The following is a 26,663-nucleotide window of genomic DNA, read 5'->3' on the forward strand; positions in this document are numbered from 1 at the left end:
TTACTCTTTGATATACCCCAAGCACTGCCAACAGTGTAGCGCACATAGTAGTTACTCGACAAATAAGTATTACATAAATAAATAAACTGCAATGTGATTTTCTTCTAGAGAACTTGTCTTAATTTTTCAGACCAGGATCCACCATAAGAAACACGTTTTACATTGTAACCTGGCACACACATATATGCATATGTGTATACATGCACCCATTCATGTACACAAACACACGTGTGTGTATAAGCATATACAAAACTGAAACAAGTTTCCCCAAATAACACTTACAATAAGTAATGCAGTCTTACATTTTCCCGCTCTATTTTAAAAAATACTATTTGTTACCTCCCAAAGCAACCCATTTGAAATACACTATTCTCACACAGCTTTTTCTTAAAGAGAAAGGAAGGAAGGAAGGAAGGAAGGAAGGAGGACGGAGGAAGGAAGGAAGGAAGGAAGGGAGGGAGGGAGGGAAGGAAGAAAGGAGAGGAGAAAAAAAAGAAAGAAAAAGAAAATAGCAAACTAAAACACTTCTGTATAGTACAGAGGAGATTGTGATGTGACAAAGACACGTATGAATTCAGAGGTGGGAGGGGGAGAGAGGGAGGGGGCTGCTTGGGCACTCATTTTAATGCTCAGCCTCTATTTAAGGAGGCCTTATGATATTTTATATAAGATTGGATTGCAGGAGAGGGGATTTGGAATAAAAGAGAATAAGCTAAGCGGAGAGCTGGCAAAACACAGGTGTGTGTGAAGGAATGGTACGTAGTCTCAATTTACTGTAACAGAGAACAAAGGAAGGGGAGGCATGCAGTGGAAATCGGGTTATGCCACAGAGCAGATATAAGCATCTCCTTAGCCTGGTTACCCAATGAGCAACCAACACTATTTCCTCAGATGTAAAAGAGCTTTGCATCTGAGTTTCCCAAGTTCCTTCTAATAATCCATCACAGAAAGGGGGCAAAGTATGACCTGTAACAGCTCAGGAAAATAGGTCCAGGAAAGAATCCATTGCTTGGTTAAGCAGCCTTAAGAAAATAATCTCTCTGGACTGGTTTCCTCATCTGTAAAATGTGGGATTGCTATAGGCTTCGTAAATTCCCTGTTTCTGACTCTAAGAATTCCTTTATGCCCATTTCCCTTGCTAAGACAACCTTTAGACTAGGTTCCATTTCTGTTAATTTTCCAGATTTATCATCAATTACATGGAGACATCCTTCTTCCTTCAAAGTTAGATCAATAGTAACTACTCTGAGTTCTCCAATTTTGTAAATTTACTGGTTTATTGCTGAAGTATCTAATTTGCTGCTTAATAGATCAATTTCTTTATTTGTCCTATGAAGCCAATGTTCATATTACAGAGAATTCAAAACCCTAGGTGTTTTTGCTTATGTATATCTACAACCCTCAAACTAAAATTAGTCTTTATAGGAAGAAAACACTTCAACCCATAGAAAACTTTGAGTTTTACTTTGTTTATTGACCCTGTACATTTGTGTTTCAGTTAATAGCACCATCCTGGCATCTACCTAACCAGTGAATTGGGGGGCTGGAAAGCATCTTGGAACTTTTCATGTTTTCTCTTTACAAATGAGGAAGCTGGTCCAAAGTTTAGGTAATTTGCTTAAGGTCCAGAGCCACCCAGGCCTCACTCCTGTTTAGAGAACTTCCTGCACACTGCAGTCTTGCCTACAAAGATCGCCCTCACTTTTAAAATCACTAGACTGTTTTCCAGTACAAGTAAGAACTGGGAGTTTTAAGGGAGTTCTTTTTTTAAGTTTTTCCCCCCCTCCTGCTTGAGATTTGGAGGCAGATATGTTGCTTTCTAGTGAAGAACATTCCTAGAAATAACATAAAGGGGGAAAAAAGGACCTATTTCCCCCAATGATGTGATGACAACTTAATAAATGGCTCTGCTTCGAAAAACGGAAACCTTGGGACACACAAGGCAAACCTACACCTGAGATTCTGCACAGGAGGCCACACTCTAGCAATGCAGAGTTAAATGAATTGAAATCCCCTTTGGGGATCATTTAGGTCAAGTGTTTGCAAAACACAGTTTTTAACACACAAACCAGGAAAAAGCAAGTAGCTCATATCAAAAAATATATGCCCTTCCCTTGCAAAGGCAAACAGCTCTGTATTCGTTTAAGCCCAGGCATGACCAGGCGCCTTCAGGCACTCCAGGCGTGAGTTGATCTAGTTATTTCCAGGAACAGAAAACATCTCCCAATGAATCAAAAATTGGCACTTACTACCCAACACAAAACAGTCAAACTGAAATGAAAATAAACTATTAAGGAAATGGATACTGCATCATCACATCTTTCTACTTCATTTCAATCTGGGGTGGGGCAAAAATACCTTCCATTTACACACACATACACACACACACTTCTAGTATTTTGCATCAAATATTTATGCATTTCAAACCATGCATTACTAAGAAAAGTGATTTGAAATAGCTCTTTAAATACTAAGTCCTTTAAAGATGATAATTGGGTAGATTAAGAACATAATTTCAAGAAAGGAAACCATTTTAAACCAACTTTAAGGGCCTTATTTTTCTGAGCCTCATTTTTTTCATTAAGTGAAGTACATGGTTTATGATTATATAACCCACTTCCTTTTAAACTTATTTTTCAAGGCAAAAATACCTGGTCACAAACCTAAAATAACAACTGCCTCCCTATCTTCACCATTAAAGACTGACAGGCTCATCAAGTCTTTCTTTTACATATGTTAGCAAAGCTTATTCTACTAAACAACCCCTCCCCAATCTTTGGCTTTTTCCCTAGGTTCTACAGCGTTATAGCACAGGAGAGAGAAAATATTGTGCAAATTGTAGTGTTACAAAAACCTTAAGTTAGAAATAAAGAGAATAGTGAGAGATTCTAAAGAAACTGTTCACTCATATTTCAGTGCGTCCTGACAGAGAAAAAAGATCTAGAATTGAATGAAACATCAAGTTGCCTTATCAAAGACCAATGAAAATAAAAACATGGCAGATACTGGTTAATACAAGCAGCTTCTAGCCACTCTTATGTCTAACCTCAAACAGGAAACCCTACAGGCAGATCTCATTTTACTGTACTTTGTAGATACTGCAGTTTTTACAAATGGAAGGTTTCTGGCAACCCTGTGTTGATCAAGTCTATTATTGAGACCACTTTTCCAACAGCATTAAAAAATGCTGTTGGAAAAATGCTAAACAGCATTATGTTTAGACATAATGCTATTGCACACTCAACAGACTACAGTATAACATAAACATCACTTTTTTTTTTTGCGGTATGCGGGCCTCTCACTGTTGTGGCCTCTCCTGTTGCGGAGCACAGGCTCCGGACGCGCAGGCCCAGCAGCCATGGCTCACGAGCCTAGCTGCTCCGCGGCACGTGGGATCTTCCCGGACCAGGGCACGAACCCGTGTCCCCTGCATCGGCAGGCAGACTCTCAACCACTGCGCCACCAGGGAAGCCCCAAACATCACTTTTATATGCAATGGGAAACCGAAAAAGTTCATGTGACTTGCTTTACTCTTGTGGTCTGGAACCGAACCTGCAATACCTCCAAGGTATGCCTGTGTTCAATGTGACTTTCTCAGTTTTGTGCGAGAGGTGTAAGAAAAATAAGTATTACTGTTTTCTAGGTGAGCTAAAGAATTATTTTCATCAAAATCGCTCACGACACCCAGCCCCCCAAACACACAAAATCTACTGGTCAAAATGTGACTCGGGTCCATCTGTTTAGTTTAAGAACATTACTGGTTTTATAACATACATTTTTCCTACAAACACATTAAGATCCTTATTTTGTTGTTTCCCCATTTTGTTTACACGTGGGGGCAGGAAGGGGTCTGAAGTTCCATTCAACTCACATATGACCTTGGACTAGTCATTGAACGTCCAGGCAACTCAGCTGCCCCCAGTAGGGAAGAGGCAATGTTTTTCCAGGCTGCTTTTGCAAAGTTCTGTAATTTCACATGGAATGACTTTTACAAATGCATAAGCACAGTACAAGATCCCTTTTTGGTGCCACACAGTTTGAAAAGGGGAGTTGTGAGGAGATGTCCTTTTATGAGTTGATGATTTCTCCAAACTCAGGAGGGCAGTTGAAGATGATTTCAGAATTTCTGCATCTTCTATCTACTTCGTCACCTGAGTGTGACAACGGGCATAGCAAGGCTGGACTGCACCTCCCAGGTCCCTTCCTCTCTGGCTTCCTAAGTGCTGCAGCCTGGGAAATGCTACAAATTCAGGGTGTGGAAAACTTTTGTCCCTCAGACATCCTCTAGAGACTCCTGCAAGGAGGAGGAAGGCGCCTTTCTGTCGAGCTGCAGGAAGCAGCCTCCAGCCCTCTCCACAGGACACTCAGAGGTGGGGCAGGGTAGAGAACAAAATGTGGATGGGAGGTGTCAAAGGCATCTGAGGACTCCATGCACTGACCTCAGCCTTCAGTTCGCCTTTGATTTTTCTCCTGGAGGTGGGAGGGGGTAAGACGTGAGAAGGCCATCAAGTTGAGGTATGTGTGGACAGAAAAGGAGCTTACTTTCCACTATGAAACTCACTCTAGTAGCAGCATTTTAAAAAACAAGGATGAAGGATTAGAGAGAATGAATTCCCATTGTGTGTTGGCTTGACTTTAGTGAGGAATAATATTTTACCTTTTGGTGCCCAAGAACACTATTTCCTGGTAGGTAGGCCTTTTCAAGATGCCATTCAAAATGTTTTCAGTGACGGCTGGGAGAAAACTTTCCCTTAGAAATATTATTTTGGAATACTTTCACTGAAGAAAGCACTGTTCAGTACAGTCAATAGGGGCTAGAAAATGGTATCCCAACCCCCTTCCCCAAATATTAAAGACAGAGGCTCGAGTTCTCCATTCATGAGGCCCCTGAGACGGGACGCAGAAATCACTCATTTGTCAACCTGGGACCCTAACATTTCAGCTCTCTACCTACCAGCACAAGCCCCCTAGGAAACTGCAAAGTAATTGCAAGGTTCTATTTGGCCACCAAATATTGTTTCCTCAATTGAATCAACTCCTGCCAAATATATGTCCATAATTGGAATCTACAGCCACACACACCTGGATGAAATCCTAGCTATCATGTACAGTAGGTGATCTCAGGCAAGGTATTTAACTCCCCCGAGCTTCAGATTCCTCATCTGTAAAATGGGAATAATTATATCTACTTTGTGAGGTTGCCGTGAAGATTACATGTGACAATGAAAGCAAAGTTCACAATAAATTTTAGCTTCTATAATGTTATTACTATTCTGTCAAAAGTCTGTGGATTTTTAGTAAAAATTAAAAAGGAGTATCCACACTAGAGAAGGATGACTATTGTTTATGAGACTATAAAATATATATATGTGTGTGTGTATCTATCTATCTATCTATCTATATACATATGGGCTAAAAACTCAAGACTTTCTTCCTACCCATTGTTAATTATGATGGCAAGAAGGGAATAGCTAGTGAAAAAAATGTTAAGACACAGTAGACCTAATTAAAGAAGCTCCAGCAGGACTACACCCTACTTATCATTGATCATAATCCTTAACAACAACACAGGCTCCCACAAGGAAAAGTACAAACAGACAGGAAGAGCCTTTCTCATCTGGGAATCTTACCCCTTTTACATTAATGAGATTTCTGACTAATTTGAGGCGACAAGAAAACACCACTGATTGTACTCACTCCAGCCATCCATTCCTATAAAACATATTTTAACCCTATAGCACTGTCCTTCTTAAAAGAGTAAGAATTACCGTCAAGTCCCGGAACTCCTCCCTACACAATGGCCACACAATCAGATACACAGACAATTGTGAAAATCCACTGCAGAAAAGCATTTTCCTCCTAATTTCACAGCCATGGAAAAGAGGCACTTGGGACTGTGCTTTTTAGGACACAGTGCTGGATATTTACACTTTATGGTTGAGTATAAGTTCTCCCTGACCACCAGCAACGAGGACAATTTTTGATGTCTTGAACGCTGTATAGATTACTCCTTTGTGTTGTAGCCCCCAATGCCAAAGTAAGTATCTTAGAGGTAAACCCAGCTAAAATGAACACTCAGAGAAACTCAAGATAAATGACTAAGTTTAGAAATTAAATTCTCTCTCCTCCACTGGATTCTAACTCATATAATTCTAAGCATTAGACTAAGCCAACTTTAAAAATGAAAATCACCCTTCTCCCCGGGTCTGCTTTATAATTTCAACAGGCTTGGCATGACGTGAGCCTCCCTGACAGTTGCACCATGGGCCAGCTTGTGCTATAATGTTCTAAAGCACTGAGAATTCGGTCTTTAGCGATTTGGCAATGTCCAGGGAGGAAGGGGAAACATCTGAAGTTATTTTTACTTTTGCAAGTCCTCTAGTTGTACAGGGTGAATGCTAGGGTGGGTCAAGTATTGTCTGGAACCTTCAGGGTCTTTTTTTTTTTTTTTTTTTGCATGGCCTCATTTCCGTCTTCCTGTTGCTAGGAAGGAGAGCTAAGCATGAGAAACGCGTGTTTACAATACTGGACCATCCTGTCCAGCACAAGGCTCTCTTCAGAAAAGTACGATTCACTTCACCCACTGTACTTTGGATGCCCCCATTCTTCTGAACCAAATCACCCTCCCCTGAATATTTTCAAATTGCATATTTACCCACCTAAGTCATAAAAATACCACTCTCATTTGAACGTTGCCTCATGGCTTAAAATCTCCATGGGGACACCAAGGGAAACCCAAGTACTTATTTTTGTATTTAAAACCACCTCTTGGAATCCCACCAAGCTTCTGATTGCAAGGCATCTCACTGGGGCCTCCCATACCCTCTTTAAAGCCCCACACTAGTTTTACAAGGAAGAGTTTAAGTACTATCTACATTTTCCACCCACTTCACAGGGATAAATTGTTTAATCATAACAAGCTTTTCTATTAATCTGGTATATTTTCCAGAAGCAACCAAACATCCCCCTTTAATGTAAAAACACCCTTAAACTTTGCTTGGTCTTTGGTTTTTGAACTACAATATAGAACAATAACAAAATAAAGAAAAAAAGGCTTTAGTTTTAAAGGGGCATCCGGTCTCTCAGAACCTTTGCTCCAAAACTATAGGAAAGTCCTTTGATTAGTCCAGTGTATTAAAACTTGGAACACCGCCTTCACTTAGCCATAGGTAATTGCTTAACAGTGTAACATTTTCATTCTTTAAGGAGGTAAATGGTGTTTCTCATAAGATCCACAATTAGGAAGTTAATACATAAGTAAGTCACTGAAATGACGTTTCTCATCCACTCTTGGGAAAGATCAAGTTGGAAGCTACTTAATCTCATTCTGTGGAGCAGGGAAACCAAGTCAGCCCCCTTTCTTGAGCTTCCAGTAAGTTTGGTGTAAGGCAGCGGTCCCCAACCTTTTTGGCGCCACGACCGGTTTCGTGGAAGGCAATTTTTCCACAGACCGGGGTGGGGGGATGGTTCCGGCAGTAACGCGAGTGATGAGGAGCGATGGGCGGCAGCAGACGCAGCTTCGCTCGGCTCCCCAACCACTCACCTCCTGCTGTGCGGCCAGGTTCCTAACAGGCCACGGACTGGTATGGGTCCGCGGGCCCGGGGTTGCGGCCCCCTGGTGTAAGGTGGCTTGAAATAAAATAAAATCTGGTTTTGTCAAAAGCAAACTTTTAAAAACAGCTGGGAGAGAAAGTCTGCTGTGCTTCATTTTAAACTCTGAACAGTAGTGCTAATGAAAAAAATATGCACCTAGGATTGGACCACGCTGTAAATCTGGCAGGCCACAATAAAAATTAATACACACAATCGCCAACATTTTCTCAGAAAACGTCTCGAAATAACGTCTGAATGCACATCTGCTAACTATTTGACACTCATTTCCCAGGACTTTAGTTCTATTAGGGGGGCTGTTGACTTACGGGGCACCCCTCGGACCATCTGCTGCAGGCTGCAAGCCAAGATGGCACTGGGTGCCTCCATTAATTCCACACTTATGCTCAGCAAATTATCTCTGCGGAGGACCAGCCTGCAGTCCAGATGGATGCTGAGTTAGTCAACCTCTTGGAGCTGCTGATAGATTTACATCCAGAGTTCTGCTGGGCTATTATTTTCCCTCATCCCTTCAGCAAACAGAGTTTTGCAAAAAAAAAAAAAAAAAAAAAAAAATGTAATTTGAGACTCAGTATTCTGCCTTCTCCATAGCTGTGATTTTTTTCCATCCAAATGCGTCATATATTCCGCCTTCACGCATCTTTGCATAACGGATGGCTCTGCCTGGACTGCATTCCTCCATCTCACCGGCAATCACTGAGGCAGCTTCTGAATCCTAAGAATGTACCCATTTGCTAACCAAGTTGAGTGTAAAATGACTCAGTCAACGCAAGCATGAGGAAAGGTTTTCTTCTCCACAGTACAGATTAATGACTATATGTAGGGGTTTACTTCTACACTAATTAGCATAAATTGGGTACTGAACATCAGTCCCAGACACTGGGCTAAGCCCTTGTATTAGCTCGTTTGATCCTCAACACCTCCCCACGCAGTAAACACAGTTATTACCCCCATGTTGCAGATGAAGGAGGTACAGAGAGGTCCTGTCAATTCCCAGATTCGCCCAGCAAGCAGGCTGCAGACCCAGGATTCCCACCCCGCCGGCCTCACTCCAGGCTCGCTCTGACTCCCCTCGAGACAGGGGCTGTGCGCTGGGGAAGTAGCGCGGAGACAGTAAGTTACGCGTGGCGGCGTCGGTTTGCCGTGGCCAGAGGTGTAACTCCTCTCGAAGGATCAAAGGCTCGGCCCGCGACGCTGGAGGTGGGGACAGGGACACAGAGGGGGGTAGGGGTCCAAAAGGCCGTCGCCTCGCTACGGAAAAAGCCGGATCGCGCGGTGCGCTTCCTTCCTTTCGCCGGCCCCGCGACTCTCGGCGCGCGGGCGCCCCCTCCGGAGCCAAGGGCGTGGGCGTCTCCATGGGGCATTTTAGGAAACCCAATCCAACGCCCCAGCACGTGAAGGCATAGCCTTCCAGCAGGCGCCCCACATGTTGGACTGGCTAAACACCTCCAACATTCTCCAGAGGCCGGCAGCCACCAAAGTGAGACTTTCCTGGCTAAGCCTGAGTTATTTTCCAGCGTCTAAAATACTTGAACAAAGACGGCTGGAAATTAAAACAATTTTTGGTGAATTTACTTTAAAGTAGTTAAAAAAAAACTTTCCAAGGGTCACTACGGTCTAAACATCCCTAAATAAGATTCTCAAGAGAGTCAACGTTGATTTTGGACTTGTATGGTGAAGGACAGCAAGTACTGAGCCCGGAACGGTCCTCGAAGGGAAGAGAGTAGAAAGAAGATCGCGCCGCGACCCTCAGAGCCAGAGGCCACCGCCTGGGATTTAGAAAAGAACAGAAGGGCCGCCAGCGCAGCTGGGCAGGAAGCCAACGGGTCCTGCGACCCCGGACCGGCCCTGCGCCCCCAGCCCGGGCGGGAAGTTATTGTGGGTTTCACTTCATCAGTCACGGTCGCCTTCCAGCCCGCAGCCCTTCCCGGAGCCCACCGGGCGTGCCGGCCCGCGGCCCCCAGGGGGCATTACCCGAGATTAAGACCTCCCTCCCCGAACTACGACCCTTGTTTTCCCCACACTCCACCTCCTCCACTCCATGAAACTCGGGCGACTCGGTTCCGAGCCTCCTCGGAAAGCGCTGCAAAAGCACAGAACGTCAGGCACCGACTTGACAAGGCAGGGTGACATTTCCTCCGCGGCGGGTCCCCTCCGCAGCTGGCTCTTGCGGCCGGCCTGACGGCAAGGCACAAGTCTAGCTTACGTGTTAGGATCATGGTGTCCGGCTTCTCTCTGCACATCAAGTGCGGCGGGGGAAGGCGGGCGCGCAGTGGGGAAATCGAGGCAGCCCCACGCAGCTCGGCTCCGGCGCCCGGACCCACGGCGGCACCCGAGACGCGCGACCCAGCGGTCCTCAGCGCATCCTTACTCGCCACTCCGGAAAGAACTTGGTGTCTGCCCGAGATCGAAAAGGGAGAGCGCTCAGGGAGCTGGGCGAGGAGCCCGGGAGCGCTGGCTTCCCGGGAGTACGGCCATGGCCAGGACCAGAGCGAAGCGCCCTCGCACTAGCCGCTGGAGCGCTCTGCCTCCCGCGTAGCCAGCCGGCCGCGCCCTCCCGCAGGGCCCACCCCTGAGTGGAGGGACCAGGCCCTGCGCGTCGCCTCCCCGCTGCCAGGGTAGCCAGCAGCAGCCTCTCTCAGGCCTCAGGCCCCACCCCGCTCTCCCGGCCCCGCCCCACCTCGAGTTCAGACACCTCCCCTCCCCTCCTCCCTGCGGCCCGGCTTGCCCGCCGCCGCCTCAGGCAGTTCCCTGGCCCCGCCCCTCCAAGCTCCGCTGCGCCCCGCTCCTCCTCCGCCAGGGTCTGGAATGCTTTCCTCCGGCCTGCGAGTCTGCCGGGGGAAGCCCCTAAAATTCTCCCAACTATTGGCAAGACAAAGGCTGGACCCAGGAGGCATTTACTTGCTGGGGAGGTCTGGGCTCCACGCTGGGACACCACGCACTTTCCCCCTCATCTTTTTCTTGGTAGCTTTGCACACTTTTTTTTTTTTTCTTTAACCTCTGTTATTCTGCCTTTCCTCCTGATGGGAACCGCATAAATTCCTGGGAACGGAGGCGAAGTGGGGAGGTAGGGGTGAGTCAGTGTTTCACCATGTGTAAAATGGGGGGAAGAGGACCTGTCCCTGGGACATTCATCATTCATTGCTAAGGTGCACAGGGGTACTGAGCAAAAGTAAATAACTGACACTGTGGTAGAGAGGGACAACTTATACTCAGCACGTGCTGACTCTGCAGTGTGCAGTCAGAACCAGTGTTTTCCAAACCAACGCCCTTGGGCCACAACCCAGTGCAGCTCCTGGAACTGGTAGAGTGGACTCTAGACTGCAGAATTAGAATCTCTGATGTTGAGAACCTGCATTTTTTTACAAGCCCTCAGGTGATTCTGGTGCACTTTAACTTGAGGACCCCTGATATAAAAGGAAGCCTCATTTTAAAAGATCACAATTGACTATAATCTTTGTAAGATTTTTAAAAACTCAGACCAGGATTGCACGAAAATTTCCTTTGGGGCTAATTGATGCTTTCTGCCTATTACCGCTGCGCAAAGAAGACTACTAACCTAAACTCATTCATTCAACAAATATATCCAGAGCATTTATTTACCCTGTGCCAAACACTGTTCTAGGCTCTGGAGATATAGCAGGGAACAAGAAATATAAACATCCCTTCCCTTCTGGAGTTTACTTCCTAGTGGGGAAGATGCACAATAAACTAAATAAATAAGTGAAATATATATAGTGTCTTAGATGGAGGTATACAAAGGGTAGGGGGTATGGAAGCTTGGAGCAGAGTCTTTTTAAGTGGGGTTAAATACAAATGGGAGAATTTCGTCTCTTGATTATAGTTTAAAATGTATTGATTTCATAGCTGTGTCTTAGTTGACATATGCAAGACTCTTTTTCACCCCATTTTTTCAAAAACAAAATAAAACACTCATTTCACCACTGACTTCCTAATTTACCCAAACCAGAACTGGGCTCTGAAGAGTGGCATCTCTGGAGGGCGAGGGCTTCCTTTACTTCACAGGTATTTCCAGGGCTTTTACCTACTTAGAACTGCTGGGGACACCAAAATAAGCAAGGGCAGGCCCACCTCTGCCTGCTCAGAGTTTAATCTGCTGAGGAAGCAACAGGGGCTTATGAAAAAGAGGTGCTGTGAGGGCCCCAGGAAGTGGGAACCTGACCTGACCCAGAAAGACAAGAAGAGGGAGCTTCCCTCTGAAATTCTTAAGCTGGAGGAACTGTCAAAACACCCACAGTGGGCTTCCCTGGTGGCGCAGTGGTTGAGAGTCCGCCTGCCGATGCAGGGGACATGGATTCGTGCCCCGGTCCAGGAAGATCCCACATGCCGCGGAGCGGCTGGGCCCGTGAGCCATGGCCGCTGAGCCTGCGCGTCCGGAGCCTGTGCTCCGCAACGGGAGAGGCCACAACAGTGAGAGGCCCGCGTACCGCAAAACAAAACAAAACAAACAAAATAAAACACCCACAGTTGCCAGCAAGGGGGAACGTGATTCAGGGGATACTGGAAAAGTAAAGGCAAGAACTTTCAATTCCCTGCATGACTGTGTTGAGGAGTTTTAAAAATCCTTAACAGCAATAAACAGTGAGAAGCCACTGTAAAGGAAGAAGGCATCCCAGGATCAGATTTGCATTTTGAAATCTTCGTTCAGGCTGCAGTGCGTACTTCGAACTTAGGAAATAGGAGTATATCACCTAAACTTCTCTTATACACTAACTTCCCTTATTTATTAACAATCCAAACCTCAAAGTTATAGATATTCTAAGCATCTCCTCCAAAGCATATCAATTCTCAGAATAAATTCTTAATATGTATTATTAGCTGGGTGAAGTTGTGTTTTTTTTTTTTGCGGTATGCGGGCCTCTCACTGTTGTGGCCTCTCCCGCTGCGAAGCACAGGCTCCGGACGCGCAGGCTACGCGGCCATGGCTCACAGGCCCAGCTGCTCTGCGGCACGTGGGATCTTCCCGGACCAGGGAACGAACCCGTGTCCCCTGCATCGGCAGGCGGACTCTCAACCACTGCGCCACCAGGGAAGCCCTGAAGTTGTGTTTTAAGTGAATTGGGTTTCTAGGAGTCTGTGCAATATTGATGTACCACCTGCCACTAAGTATTCATCTTTCCAGAATAGAACCTGCTAATTTTTTTGTCTCTTCTTGTTCAAACCTCATTCCTTTTTCCTTGATCACTGATGTTGTCTCCTCTGGATCTTCTCTCATTTCATTCCCTCTCTCTGGAGGTTTGTGAGATATGGATTGCTCATCACCTAGTAGTATTCATAATTCCCGACACATTTTCCTTGGTGATGCATTGGTCTGCATTTGACCTTCCCTGAATCTCATCATTTTCTTCCATTCTTTGGTTTATTGACACAGCCTGTGACCTGGGCCAAATCCCAAATTTTATTTTTTAAATTCTTACTCCTGTTAGAAATGGACATGCTACATTTTGAAAACTGCTACACTTGTAGAATATGGTTGAAAGCAGGACTTTTGGAACAGGCCACTTATCAGCTGTGTGATGAGTATATTATTTAGCCTCCCAAACTTCGGTTTCTTCATCTTTGAAAAAAGAGGTTTAAACAGTGCATATCTCATGAGGTTTTTAATGAGGATTGAAAAAGCTCATGAACGTTAGTGCTTGGCACATAATAACCACTCGACAAGGCTAGACATTATTATTATATATTACTAAGCGTGCACATCAAACTAAGCCATGCAATTAGTATTTAAATAATCATCTAGGAGAAGACGAAAACAAAACAAGACCTTGACTTCAACCTTTGTGAATCTGAGAAGCCCTTACAAACTGGGGGAAGGAAGAAGTGAAAAGTCATTAAGAGTTAAACAGTGGTCCTTTCCAGATGAAAGAGGGTCCCCAGGACAGAGCAGAGTCCTTCCTCTCCATGTAACCTTCAACTCGTCACCCATGGTGTCATTTGTCTGTCATTGGAAGATGCCATTAGACTGGGTTTGTTAGCTGATGTATGACATGAGATTTGGGTATTGAAACACTGGACTGTAAGAGGCAGAGATTAATGTAGCACATTTCCCAGCCCGCAGTATATATGGTCTTCTGGTACCCCTTCAATACATGAGAATAAAAAGCCGTCACAAATTACACCAAGTTTTGTTGCTACCGTTGTTACTGCGGTTAAGTATTTGCTCTCAATGGAGGTTAAAACAAACAACAGAAAAAGCTTTGACATGAGGACCTGCGCTGCTGCTGTTCACTTCCTGCCATGCTGTTCTCAGTTGGAGCATCAGTTTCAGGAAGCTATTCACAGGGATAGCTGGTGCCCTGTCATCTACATGGATGTTTCCACATTCAAGTGTTGTATTACCAAGGCCACAAAAATCACAGAGCGAACTCCTAAGCTGCATGACAGAAGGCTGAGTGGCTAAGTGAGCTACTCTCTGGTTCCTACTCTATTTTAATGATTACTATTAGATATCATTGATATTGTCCAAGGGCATTTGTCCTCTTGCATTTTTTCCCACATTTTTGCCATTAAAGAAAAAAGAATAAAACTTAGGTGTCTACAGGCACTCAGGCAGGTAATGCTGGCGAGGGAAGCAAGTCACAGTGGGATGGTGAAAAGTGAGGAACCCAGAAGCCCTCCAAGAAGCACTGCCACTCAGGCTCACTTGGTTGTTGGCTGTGTTAACACAGCAACCCATTGTTCTGGGTTTAGAGATTGTTTTTCAAGAGCCCATAGATTTCTAAATTTTTATACCACACGTCCCAGTTTTTAGATGCTGGCACTAATTAAAAAAAAATTGAAACACATGCCAAGTAATTTCAACTTTGGGCTTCATTTAGCCCTGGGGCAACTAGTTTAAACCTCTGCTCTAGTGATAGGAGCCAAGCAATCTCTTTGGAAATTTATTTCTCTCCCATAGGAACTAAAAGACTGATGCTTGGAAAATGTAATATAATTTGTGTTCAATGGAGCATTGTGAAATGAGTGCAGAAAATAGTTTTTTATTTGTAATGTTCGAAGGAAATATGACAAATAGTAGAAAGTTGTTAAAATAATTTGTAAACAGTATCCAATTCAGAGAAATAATTAAATTTGAAATTTAATGGTTGTGCTTAAAACATTCATTTATGGTTAAGCTTCCATGAACCAAGTCTGGGTTCTTTCCCCACCATCTACCCTGGTATTTAGCCTTTTCAAAAATATCTGAAACCCAGATGCCAGGGGTGTAGGATGGTGAAAGAGGAGAAAAAGCAAGGGTTTAGGAGGTGAGATAAATTAGCCTTCTTTTAATTCTACCTAGAATAGCTCTCTTATTCAGTCAGACCTTTTTTTGACTACATCTTTTGAACAAGTGAAGTTAAAAATATGGGGAAGGTTAACTTAATCTGTCAGTGATAGTTTTAGTTCAGAGCGGGGAGTCCCTTGTTCCTGCATAAATGTGATATAAATCTACTTTCTGAATAATCACTTAAGCCCCAAATACGATCTAGCCTGGCACAGAACTTTTATCATTCAACAACAATTTATTAAATCCTAGAAAGGCAGTGCGCTGATGAAACAAAATTGAACAGGAATAAATAAATCCTGGGATGTCATGTAGAGCATAGTAACTATAGTTAATAACACCGTATTGCATATTTGAAAGTTGCTAAGAGGGTAGATCTTAAAAGCTCTAACCATAAGAAAGAAAATTTTTTGCAATGATGTGTGGTGATGGATGTTAATTAGACTTATTCTAGACTTACTGTGGTGATCATTTTGCAATATATACATATATTGAATCGTTACGTTTTACACCTGAAACAAATGTAATGTTATATGTCAATTATATCTCAATTAAAAAAAAACTTCGGCAAATGACAAAAAATAAAGAATATAAAAAGAGGGCTTGGAGAAGAAAGCTCTTAGGTAGAAAGTAGAAATAGATACAGTTCTGTCATAGTTCACTGGTGGGTTGGACATAATCCTGATTTGGTAAATCAGTGGGCATGCTTTCCTGAGATAATTACAATATTTACAGTAGAATCTCCTTTGAAAGGCTATTTCATTTAATAGCTTAGATAGCTGATCAGCCCAAGGCTTCACAGCTCAAAATGAAAGAGAAGGGACCCCGGGACACCTAGTCAGTGCCTCTGCCACCTCCAACTGCCATCTGAGCTTCACCAAGGACTGCTCTGAGTCTTTCAAGTGGCTTCTGACAACACAAATGTCAGGTCAGAGAAAAGTAAAAATCGCAATCCTTTTTGAATCCACAAAAGAAACTGGGCTACTTTCCCACTGAATTAGTCAATTTTAATGGCATGCTTTTGATTCTTTGTTTATTCTGACATTATCCTCAATTGTACAGTTTTTTTTTTTTTTTTGGTCTGTAGCACATAATTTATTGAAAGCTGAGGATGGACAACATTATTTTATAAGAACTAATAATATTTAATATTTTGCTTTCTTATTATTTAACTTTTATGACTATAAAATATTTATTGTTAAAAAGTTTAGGAAATAGGGAAAGTATAAAGAAAGAAACAAAACTCATAATCATACTACCAGAGACAACTGCAGATGATTTACATTTTTATGTCTCTCTTCTCAGTCTTTTTTTAAAAAATAAATAAATTTATTTATTTATTTATCTTTGGCTGCGTTGGGTCTTCGTTGCTGCACACGGGCTTTCTCTAGTTGTGGCGAGCGGGGGCTACTCTATTGTGGTGCACGGGCTTCTCATTGCAGTGGCTTTTTTCTCGTTGTGGAGCACGGTCTCTAGGCACGCGGGCTTTAGTAGTTGTGGCACGCAGGCTCAGTAGTTGTGGCTCGCCGGCTCTAGAACGCAGGCTCAGTAGCTGTGGCGCACGGGCTTAGTTGTTCCAGCAGCATGTGGGATCTTACCAGACCAGGGCTCGAATCCGTGTCCCCTGCATTGGTAGGAGGATTCTTAACCACTGCGTCACCAGGGATAGCCCTCAGTCCGTTTTTTAGGACAGATACTTTTATTGTACAGCATTGGGATCATAGAATATATTGTTTGTAATATTTTATTGCACTTAAAATATTGCTGTATTGAAGAATAGAGGTTTTTATAGTGCTTCGTATACCTTCTTATGGATACGCAACAAATAAGTTAAATGTTGAACTTTAAATTTTTCACCATTTTTCCTTTAGTGAACATCCTTGTATAATAAATTTTAAAGAGCAAGAAAGGTAATTTCCGGGACTTCCCAGGTGGCGCAGTGGTTAAGAATCCGCCTGCCAATTCAGGGAACACGGGTTCAAGCCCTGTTCCAGGAAGATCCCACATGCCGTAGAGCAACTAAGCACGTGCGCCACAACTACTGAGCCTGCACGCCACAACTACTGAAGCCCGTGTGCCACAACTACTGAAGCCTGCGTGCCTAGAGCCCGTGCTCTGCAGCAAGAGAAGCCACCACAATGAGAAGCCTGTGCAACGCAACAAAGAGTAGCACCCACTCACTGCAACTAGAGAAAGCCCGCGCGCAGCAGCGAAGACCCAACACAGCCAAAAATAAATACATTTTAAAAAGAAATTAAAAAAAAAAGAATGATAATTTCCTTAGGCAAATTCACTTACTTTGACTTAAGAGGTCAAAGGGTATTAGGACATTTGATATATATTTCTGAACTAGAAAGTAATTACCTATTTTACATTTTTACCAGTGTTTGAATGTACCTATTTCTCTTCATGTTAAGTATTGCCAGCATTATAATTTCCATTTCTTTTGCTAATTTAATAAGCTAAAATATATTATCTCATTATTAAGTCTATGTTTGAATACTAAATGGGATAAATTTATTTTAACCATTTTTATGTGTACATTTCAATGGCATTAAGTACATTTATATCATTGTGTAGCTATCACCACTATCCATCTCCAAAACTTTTTCATCTTCCCCAGCTGAAGCTCTGTTTCTATTTAATAATAATTCCCCATTCTTCTCTTCCCCAGTCCCTGGTAACCACTGTTCTTCTTGCTGTCTCTAGGAATTTAACTATTCTATGTACCTCATATAACTGGAATCATACAGTATTTGTCCTTTTGTGTCCATTCCTTTTGTTATACTGGTTGAGTATTTTCATATTTATTAACCAGTGGTAATTTTAGGATTTGCCTATTTAATCTCATAGCATTTTTTTTGATGAAGCATTTTGTCTTTTCTTAGCAATATTAACCATTTGTCATTTATTATAAAAATATTTTTACTAGTTTGTTATCTGCCTTTTAAGCTCGTTTATTTATGATATTAAAAAATTAACAAGATTCAAACAAATTCAAAGATCTTATTTGTTTTTTTTAATGATTAACTCGGTAGTTTTCTCTATGTGGTTTGAAGCCAAAAATGCTAAGACAAAAAAATCAATTTGCAAAACAAGGTCACTTAACAGGTAGGATTTTTTGCTTTAGTTATAGGTTTCATTATTTACTCAAAGAAATATTCTAGGTGTCTTATTTGATTTTTCTATCTACTCTAGCATCACATACAGGTGCCGTGTATAGAGTAAGCCCTCCGTAAAGATTGCAAAAGGCTGGCAGGGTCAGTGTAAAAGTTGGAGACCTAGGGGCATCGAGTTTCCATAGTTTTGAAAATCTGTGTGAAATCACTCATGAGTTTGTTTTTACTAAGGAGATGTTTTGTGTTCACTTGAGTTGTAATGTGTTGCTTTTCTTCATAGCAGATTGGGTCCTAAAATAAAAATACTATGGCATGGGTTTGGGCAACTGCCTGAAAAATAATAAACAATTCTCTTTCTCAGCTGCTAATACAGCATGTTGGCCATTATAGTGTTATTTCTGGAAACCCCTACACAGCTTCAGATCATCAACTTACTTTAATGGCCAACAGGAGAATGAAGCCACAGTAAGTTGTCAAGCTTGGCTTTTCATGGATAACTAATTCAGTCAATTATCTCTCATGGATTCAGCTGAATTAAGCTGTACTGGGGGGAACTGCAAGGCACCAACTTAGACATTTAAAAAATAGCCCTGGCAATAAGAATCATGAATTGTGAAAGACTGGCGATTGAAGATTTATCAGAAGACAGAGTAGATTGGCTCTCTCCTATACAAATATCCTACTGTTGGACTCACAGCTACTTCTGTGCTGATTATTGTTATCTTTTTTTTTGATGGGTTGACAAAACAAACATATAATAAAGGTAAATTTCATAACTGAGTTTTCCGGGTCTGAGTTAGAAAAATGAATCTTTGAGGGTCCGTAAGTCCATGCATGTGTAGAAGAAAGAATGCTGATATAAATCATGTTCCTGACCTGGTCACACATACTATCAGTGACCGTGAGTTGCTCACATAATAATATCACTTGTTCCTTGGTTTATTTTTAAAATTATACATATTAGATATATATGATATATCAGTATCATACTTTATTACATATAAATTAAAATAGATATAATTTATATGACAAAACAAGGATACTGGATCATTTAGCTAAGGATTTTAGGTTGAAGACATAATATAATTTGGAGGTAAACATTATCACAGGTAAGGTATTTAACTCAGAGAGGTTACTTAGTAGCTTGCTTGATTTCACACTGCTAATAACTGAGGAAGCAAGGACTTGAATCTGGGTCTCTCTGCAATGATAATCATGACCAGGGCTTTAAAGTCAAACTACGTGAGCTTGGAGCAGGATTTCAGGTCTCGCCTTTCCTAGAACGTAAAGTGAGGGGATTGGACCAGATGTTCTCTCCGGTCCCCTCAGCCATCTATAGGTTCTCGTTTGTCCTGATTTACAGTGTAAACCTGAACTTATATTCACATTCACTTCCTTGTATAGGGCTCTAACATATCCAACCTTCAAAAACTCTACTAGTTAAAAAAAATGGTGGAAAGGAAGAAGCATCCACTCTGTCGGCCACCATGCCTCATACCAATTCAAAACAGAACACGGTTGGCTTCCCTGGTGGCGCAGTGGTCGGGAGTCCGCCTGCCGATGCAGGGGACACGGGTTCGTGCCCCGGTCCGGGAAGATCCCACATGCCGCGGAGCGGCTGGGCCCGTGAGCCATGGCCGCTGAGCCTGCGCGTCCGGAGCCTGTGCTCTGCAACGGGAGAGGCCACGGCAGTGAGAGGCCCGCGTACCACAAAAATAAAATAAAATAATAATAATAACCAAACAGAACATGGTGCCCCACTGAGCATGCTGCTGCAAATCCCAGGGCTGCATCTGCTGTGTTAGAACTCTTTTCCCATGAGAGCTGGTTTCTCTAATTAAAAAAAATTAGAATGATAATTTCCGGGACTTCCCCGGTGGAGCAATGGTTAAGAATCCGCCTGCCTGTTCTCGGAAATCCAGAAGTAAAGCTTTTCTCCTTCTTGGACAACTCTCTTGACTATCACTGAGGCCTCACGAGGTATGTGGTGTGGTCCCTATACTTGCTCATGAAATTCAGGCCATGCAGTTTAGTTTGGTAGACTTTCAAGGCGCTGCACCCAAATGACCTTCTTAAAAACGACCTCTTCCTTTTCCGTTTCTTCTGTGTCATTGCTCTAATTTGCCAATCATATTTTCATTTTAATCTTCCCATCCAGATTTTTATTTTTATTTTTTTTAAGATTTATTATTTATTTATTTTACTTTAGTTTTATTTTTGGCTGCGTCGGGTCTTAGTTGCAGCAATCAGGATCTTCGTTGAGGTATGTGGGATCTTATGTTGTGGCACACGGGCTCCAGGGTGCGTGGGCTCTGTAGTTTGTGGCACACACAGGCTCTCTAGTTGAGGAACGCGAAATCAGTAGTTGTGATGCGTGGGCTTAATTGCCCCATGGCATGTGGGATCTTAGTTCCCTGACCAGGGATCAAACACGCATCCCCTGCGTTGTAAGGCGGATTCTTTACCACTGGACCACCAGGGAAGTCCCCCACCCGGAGTTTTAAATGGAATGTTTCTATTTGTGTGATTTCTTTCACACTTTTCACTAAGAGTAATTTTCCACTTTTCATACACTTAGTCACTCTTCTAAAGTTATTCTCCCTTCCAAGAAGCCTACTGTGATTATTATAAAAGAATACAAAACCACCATCCCAAACTATTACTGACAGAATATTTTGGACCCGTGCCTTTCCTCACAGTGACACAAACAGTTTTAAAACAACTACCAAACAAATAAAAAGATGACAATGCGTGTGCTGGCTGTCTTGTTTTTATGCACTCCAACCTGCTACATCTGAGCCGTTATCTAATCTGTTTGGTATGTAACAATACTCTTTATTTGCATAGTACTCTTAAATATAAATTTCATTTCCCATAACATTCAGTAACTGAGCAAGATATTTTGTTGTATTTTCTTCTTATCTTTTTCTTCTCTCACCTTCCTTCTCCCACCTCCCAAACATGTTTTTTCCCTTTTATAGCCCAACTATTTTACATTCTGGAAAAGGCAAAACTATGAAAACAGTAAAAAGACCAGTAGTTGCCAGGGGATAGAAGGGAGGGAGGAATGAACAGGTGAAGTATAGAAGACTTTTAGGGCAATAAAACTACTCTGTTTGATACTATAATGGTGGATACATATCATCAAACATTTGTCTAAACGCATGGTATGTACAACACCGAGAGTGAACCCCAATGTTAACTATGGACACTGGGTGATAATGATGTGTCAATGTAGGTTCATCAGTTGCTATAAAGGTACCACTCTGGTGAGGGGTGTGGATAAAGGGGGAGGCTATACATGTGGGGAGGGGTTGGAGTTATATGAGAAATCTCTTCCCCTTCCTCTCAATTTTATTGTGACCCTACATCTGCTGGAAAATATAAAGCCTATTAAAAAATATAAAAGAGGCTTTAGGTGAACATGGAATATCAAATGATAAGGTCACACATAAGTGTTTTGGTGTCCCAGAAGAAGTGAATATAGAGAATGGAGCACAGAGGCAATGTCTGAGTTCATAGTGACTGAGGATTTTTCAGGACTGATGAAAGACATGAATTCATAAGCACAGGAGGCACACAGTATACCAAGCAGAATAAATAGAAAGAAATCCACACCCAGACACCATTTAGTGAACCTACAGAATAGTATAAGAAGAAGCAATCTTAAAAGCACTTGAGAGAAAAGAGAGGTCACCTACAGAAAATGGCAAGTAGGTTGATGGCATACTTCACGACAGCAAAAATGCAAGTCAGAGAACACTGGAATATGTTCAAGGTGAGAAACACACAGCGAGAAAGAGAGAGAGAGAGAAGTTAACTTTGAAGTATGTGCCCAGAAAAACAATCTTTTAAGAATGAAGATAAAAAACATTTTCAGATAAATAAGAATAGAGGCAGTTAACAACGAATACAACTTTACTAATGGAGATTTGGAAAGATATACTTAAAGAATAGGGGGGGCTTCCCTGGTGGCGCAGTGGTTGAGAGTCAGCCTGCCGATGCAGGGGACACGGGTTTGTGCCCTGATCCAGGAAGATCCCACATGCTGTGGAGCGGCTGGGCCTGTGAGCCATGGCCGCTGAGCCTGCGCGTCCAAAGCCTGTTGCTCTGCAACGGGAGAGGCCACAACAGTGAGAGGCCCGCGTACCGCAAAAAAAAAAAAAAAAAAAAAAAAGAAAAAAAACCTTAAATCTGAGATTCAAGAAAGAATGGAGAGCAAAGAAAATGGTAAAATACAGGTAAACTGGGAAAAAAACCCTTCTATGGAAAATAAAAATATTATTAATAATAACAAGTTTAATTTGTGGATCTTAAAAGAAGACAATTCTAGAGACAACAATAAGTCAGGAAGGAATAACTGGAGTAGAGTATTCTAAGGTCCTTGTGTGTATTTACTGAGTATGCATAGCAAAATTTCAAGAACAATCTCTAGATTAGAAATGGTCCATTACTTCTAAATTAGTATAGGGAAAAACTGGAATATGAAAACAAAGATTTTTAAATGTTTTGAGGCAAAAAAAGGCAGAGCATAAAGACATAGAAGAGAGCAGGTCAAATGAAAAACACAAAATAAGGGGGCATATGTGTTCAAATATGTCAGTATTTATCAGTAATAATAAATATAAACGGTCTCAAGTTGCCACTTAAAAGCTGAAACTTATAGATTACACTGGTCTCCTAAAAATAAAAATCCAGCTATATATTGTTTATTTGAGCTACATTAAACATTTCGGGAGATGGAAAGGCTTAAAGTAAAAGCATAGAAAAGAATATACCAACCAAATACTAAGCAAAAAAAAAATTAGGGGAGCTACATAAATAGAAATAAAAGGCTTTAATCCAAAAAGGATTATAAATGGTGAAGAGTTACTGCATAGCACTAAAGAGCTCATTTAATGAGGAAAATAAAGTGATTCTGAAGTTGCGTGCCTCTAATAAAATAACCTCAAAATTTACAAAGCAAATATTGGTAGAATTAGAGGGAGAAACTGACAAATGTCATATTGGTGAGAGATTTCAACAGACTTGAAACCTATTCTGGATAGGTTGAGCAGACAAAAAAAAAAAAGTAAAATAAGAAAGTTTTAATGACTACATATAGATATATCTGTACCCATCAATAAGAACATATACATTCTCAACACTGCAATATTAAGATCAAACAAGCAAAACAAAACCACTGACCATATAAATACTAAGCCATAATGCAAACCTCACATTTTAAAGAAGTGGTATCATATCAACTCCTGTGGTGGTTTTAAAACATGCCACAAAATCTTTTGCAATCCTCTCATCAAATGATGGAATCAGTGCCTCCTCTCCTGGAACCCAGGCAGTTCTTGTGACCTTCAATGACTAGAAGGGCACAAGGGCTTCTGCTTTACTTCCAAGGTGGGTTAGAGAAGGTCATGTAGCTTCAGCAAGTGTTTCTTGGACAGTTGCTCCCTCTGGAGTCTTCCACATAAGGAGTTTGGCTACCCTGAGTCCCTAGAGCCTCCAAACGGAAAGGCCAGAGAGTGAGAGATGCCAGAGGAAATGCAGCTGTTTCAGCCCACAGCTGTTTTGAGTTTTCCCAGCCCAGGCACCAGTCATGTGAATGGAGATCCTAATTCCAGCTACCATCTGACTGCAACTGCCCGACAGACCCTGAGGAATGCCTAGGAATGCCTAGCTGAGTCCAGTCAACTCCCAGATCCATGAGGAAAATGCATAAGTGATTGCCATTATTCTATGCCCCTGTCTCGGGATACATTGTTACACAGAAATAGATAACCAGGACAGCTACATTCTCTGGCCAAAATGCAATTAAGTTAGAAATCAGTAATGTCAATATACATTTTAAATATTTTTACTTATAATTTAAAAGACTACTAAATATCTCATGATTCAAGAAGAAACTATACTAAAAAAATTTAATACTGAATGATAGTGAAAGTAATGCATATTTAAAAATGTGAAATATAATGGAAATCAGTATTTGATGAAATATATAGCTAAATTATTTGTATTAGCAAAGAAGAAAGGCTAAATATTAATTAAGCACCCAGTTTAATTTTTTGTTTAATAAATTTATTTGTTTTATTTTATTTTTGGCTGCGTTGGGTGTTCGTTGCTGCGCACAGGCTTTCTCTAGCTGCAGTGAGCGGGGGCTACTCTTCGTTGCGGTGCACAGGCTTCCCATTGCAGTGGCTTCTCTTGTTGCAGAGCACGGGCTCTAGGTGCATGGGTTTCAGTAGTTGCGGCACGCAGGCTCAGTAGTTGTGGCTTGCGGGCTCAGTAGTTGCCACGCGAGGGCTCTAGAGAGCAGGCTCAGTAGTTGTGTTGCACAGGGCTTAGTTGCTCTGTGGCATGTGGGATCTTCCTGGACCAGGGCTCGAACCCATGTCCCCTTTATTGGCAGGTGGATTCTTAACCACTGCACCACCAGGGAAGTCCCAAGCACCCAGTTTATAAAAAGAACAAAAGAATGAACTCAAAGAAGGCCAAACAAAGGAATTAATAAAGAAAAGAGCACAAATTAATCAAATTAGAAGATATGAAAGGCACGGAAAACAAATAGTGAATAAACACATGACAAAATGCTTAAAGTAGTTAGCAATAAAAAAATGCAAGTCAAGACCATAATTAGCTACCACTTTACAATGAAAAAGTCTGGCAATGCCAAGTGTTGGAAAGATGAGAATCCATATATATTGCTGGTTCAACCTCCTAGGAAAGCAATTTTACATTCATTTTAAAGCTGAATACTGACTATGCTATGATCCAGTAATTCTGCTACTCTGAGATTTGTTCCCTAGAGAAACTCTTGCATCTGTGCATCTAGAAAATTCAAGAATGCTTACAGTAACATTGTATTAGGAAAAGCTGGGAATAAGCTAAATGTCCATCAACTGGAGAAGAGATCTTTTAAAATGGCATATTTATACAGTGGAATATTACACAGCAGTGAAGACAAGTGAGCCATGGCTACATGCAACAACATGGACAAATCTTTGAAACAATGTTGGGTAGAATATCAACATTAAGAATAAAGTGCTTACATGGTAAAAAAATTTCATAAAATATGAAGGGACTAATAAATTCAGCATTCGGGACTGTGATAACCTCTGGGGTAAGGCAAGGAGATGAGCTAGGGAAGAGTGTATGGGTAGCTTTAACAGGAGAGGTAATTCTAGTTATTCAGTTGGGTTTTGGGTTAGTGGCTGCTATATTATTATACTTTATATTCATATATATTTTCTTGTTGGTATTAAATATTATGTAACTAAGATTTTAAAAGTGAAATAATCCTGGAGAAAGTTTGCTTATTATAATGATAAGAAAATCAACTTTAGAGTCAAGGTCCAGATTTGAATCCTGAAAGTGCCATTTATTTGCTGCTTTACCTTAGAAAAGTTACTTTATTTTCAAATCTTATTTTCCTTATCCATGATATGGCAATAATAATACCTCCTTTGGTAGCTGCGAGGATTGACATAGATTATGTTTATAAAGGGCTCAACATTTACTTATATATGAACTTATTAAGAAATAGGAACTGAAACCTTAACTCAAAATCTGTTTTGGGGGTATCTGTGTGTGTGTGTTTTATCTGTTCAAGCTTCTCAACCTACTATGATATTATTGTACTAGTTATCCTCTGTTGTAGTGTTGTTATTGAAAAGTTCCAGAACTAGTGAATTAGTGATACTGAAAATAAAAACCATTAACTTTATAATATCTGAATTTATGTCATTCAGAGCAATCCCCTACACCTATTTCCTCCTTTTACCTTCATTTGCATTATGAAAAGGTAAATAATATTAATAATAACGATAATGATAATAGTAGTAACAGTAATTTGACTCTGTAAAGGAACATCTACTTTCCAACGTTAAAGTTTATTCCTATTACATAGCGTCTAAGACATGGGACTTGCACGCATGTGTATTTCAGTTCTATGTTTTTTTTAAAAAAATGTGTCATATTTCTATTGCTCATACTATTAGAATGTTTAAAGTTGGGAGGATAAAGTCCAAGATAGGGTTATGGAAAGGTTTCTAATACTCCTTAGCCCAGAGATCCAGAGGGAAAAACAAACCGGGAAATTGAATCTGGAAGTGACAGGACATTCCTGGTTAGTTTTGACTTAACCTGGTCCTAATCGAGCCCTGCTCCGAAATGACACTTTGAAATCTGAATTGAATTTAGAAAGAATGAAAGAACGCGATCAATGTGGTATAAATTTTAAATCTCTCTGGGATGATCAGTCTCATGCTAGGCGAAATGAGGGCAAGAGCTTTTATTAGCATCCTCTAAACAGTGTTAAATATGAATCTGCCAGCTCGCAATTTATATATTTTTTCTTTATTTGTCTCGTAGGGTGGGTTTGCGTGTCTGTGTCTAGGAGCTACACTTCAGTCAAAAAAATGATTTTCCTCGTGAGGTTATAATAGAAACTGAACACATCAGTCGAATCTCTGGGATTCTTGCTCAGAACTGAGCTTTTAAATAACAATCTGTCTCCTGGGGGAGTGAGAGATCTAACCAAAAACCCTGACCTAAATAAATCTCCAGGGCAGAACTGAAGAATGGCAAATTTAGGGAAGCTAAATTAGTATGCATGGATTTTCTTTTCCCCTTTTCAAAATGAATGTAGTGCTTCT

At 41.5% G+C, this 26,663-nt stretch overlaps 1 protein-coding gene across 2 annotated transcripts in view; it reads right to left on the reverse strand.

Annotated features, from left to right (window-relative positions):
* DLC1 (DLC1 Rho GTPase activating protein) overlaps positions 1–26,663 on the reverse strand; it is a 475,727-nt gene that overhangs the window by 34,715 nt on the left and 414,349 nt on the right. The window contains exon 1 of one of the 2 annotated variants that reach the window (XM_024765030.1): positions 9,818–10,159. The exons of the other annotated variant lie outside the window; for it this stretch is intronic. Coding sequence (XP_024620798.1) covers positions 9,818–9,854 — 37 coding nt within the window. The 5' untranslated portion in view covers positions 9,855–10,159. Of the gene's footprint in view, positions 1–9,817; positions 10,160–26,663 lie in introns of those variants that run through there. 2 annotated transcript variants of the gene reach the window in all.

This window comes from Neophocaena asiaeorientalis, unplaced genomic scaffold (genome assembly GCF_003031525.2).
Source record: "Neophocaena asiaeorientalis asiaeorientalis breed wild unplaced genomic scaffold, Neophocaena_asiaeorientalis_V1.1 scaffold14, whole genome shotgun sequence".
NCBI lineage: Eukaryota > Metazoa > Chordata > Mammalia > Artiodactyla > Phocoenidae > Neophocaena > Neophocaena asiaeorientalis.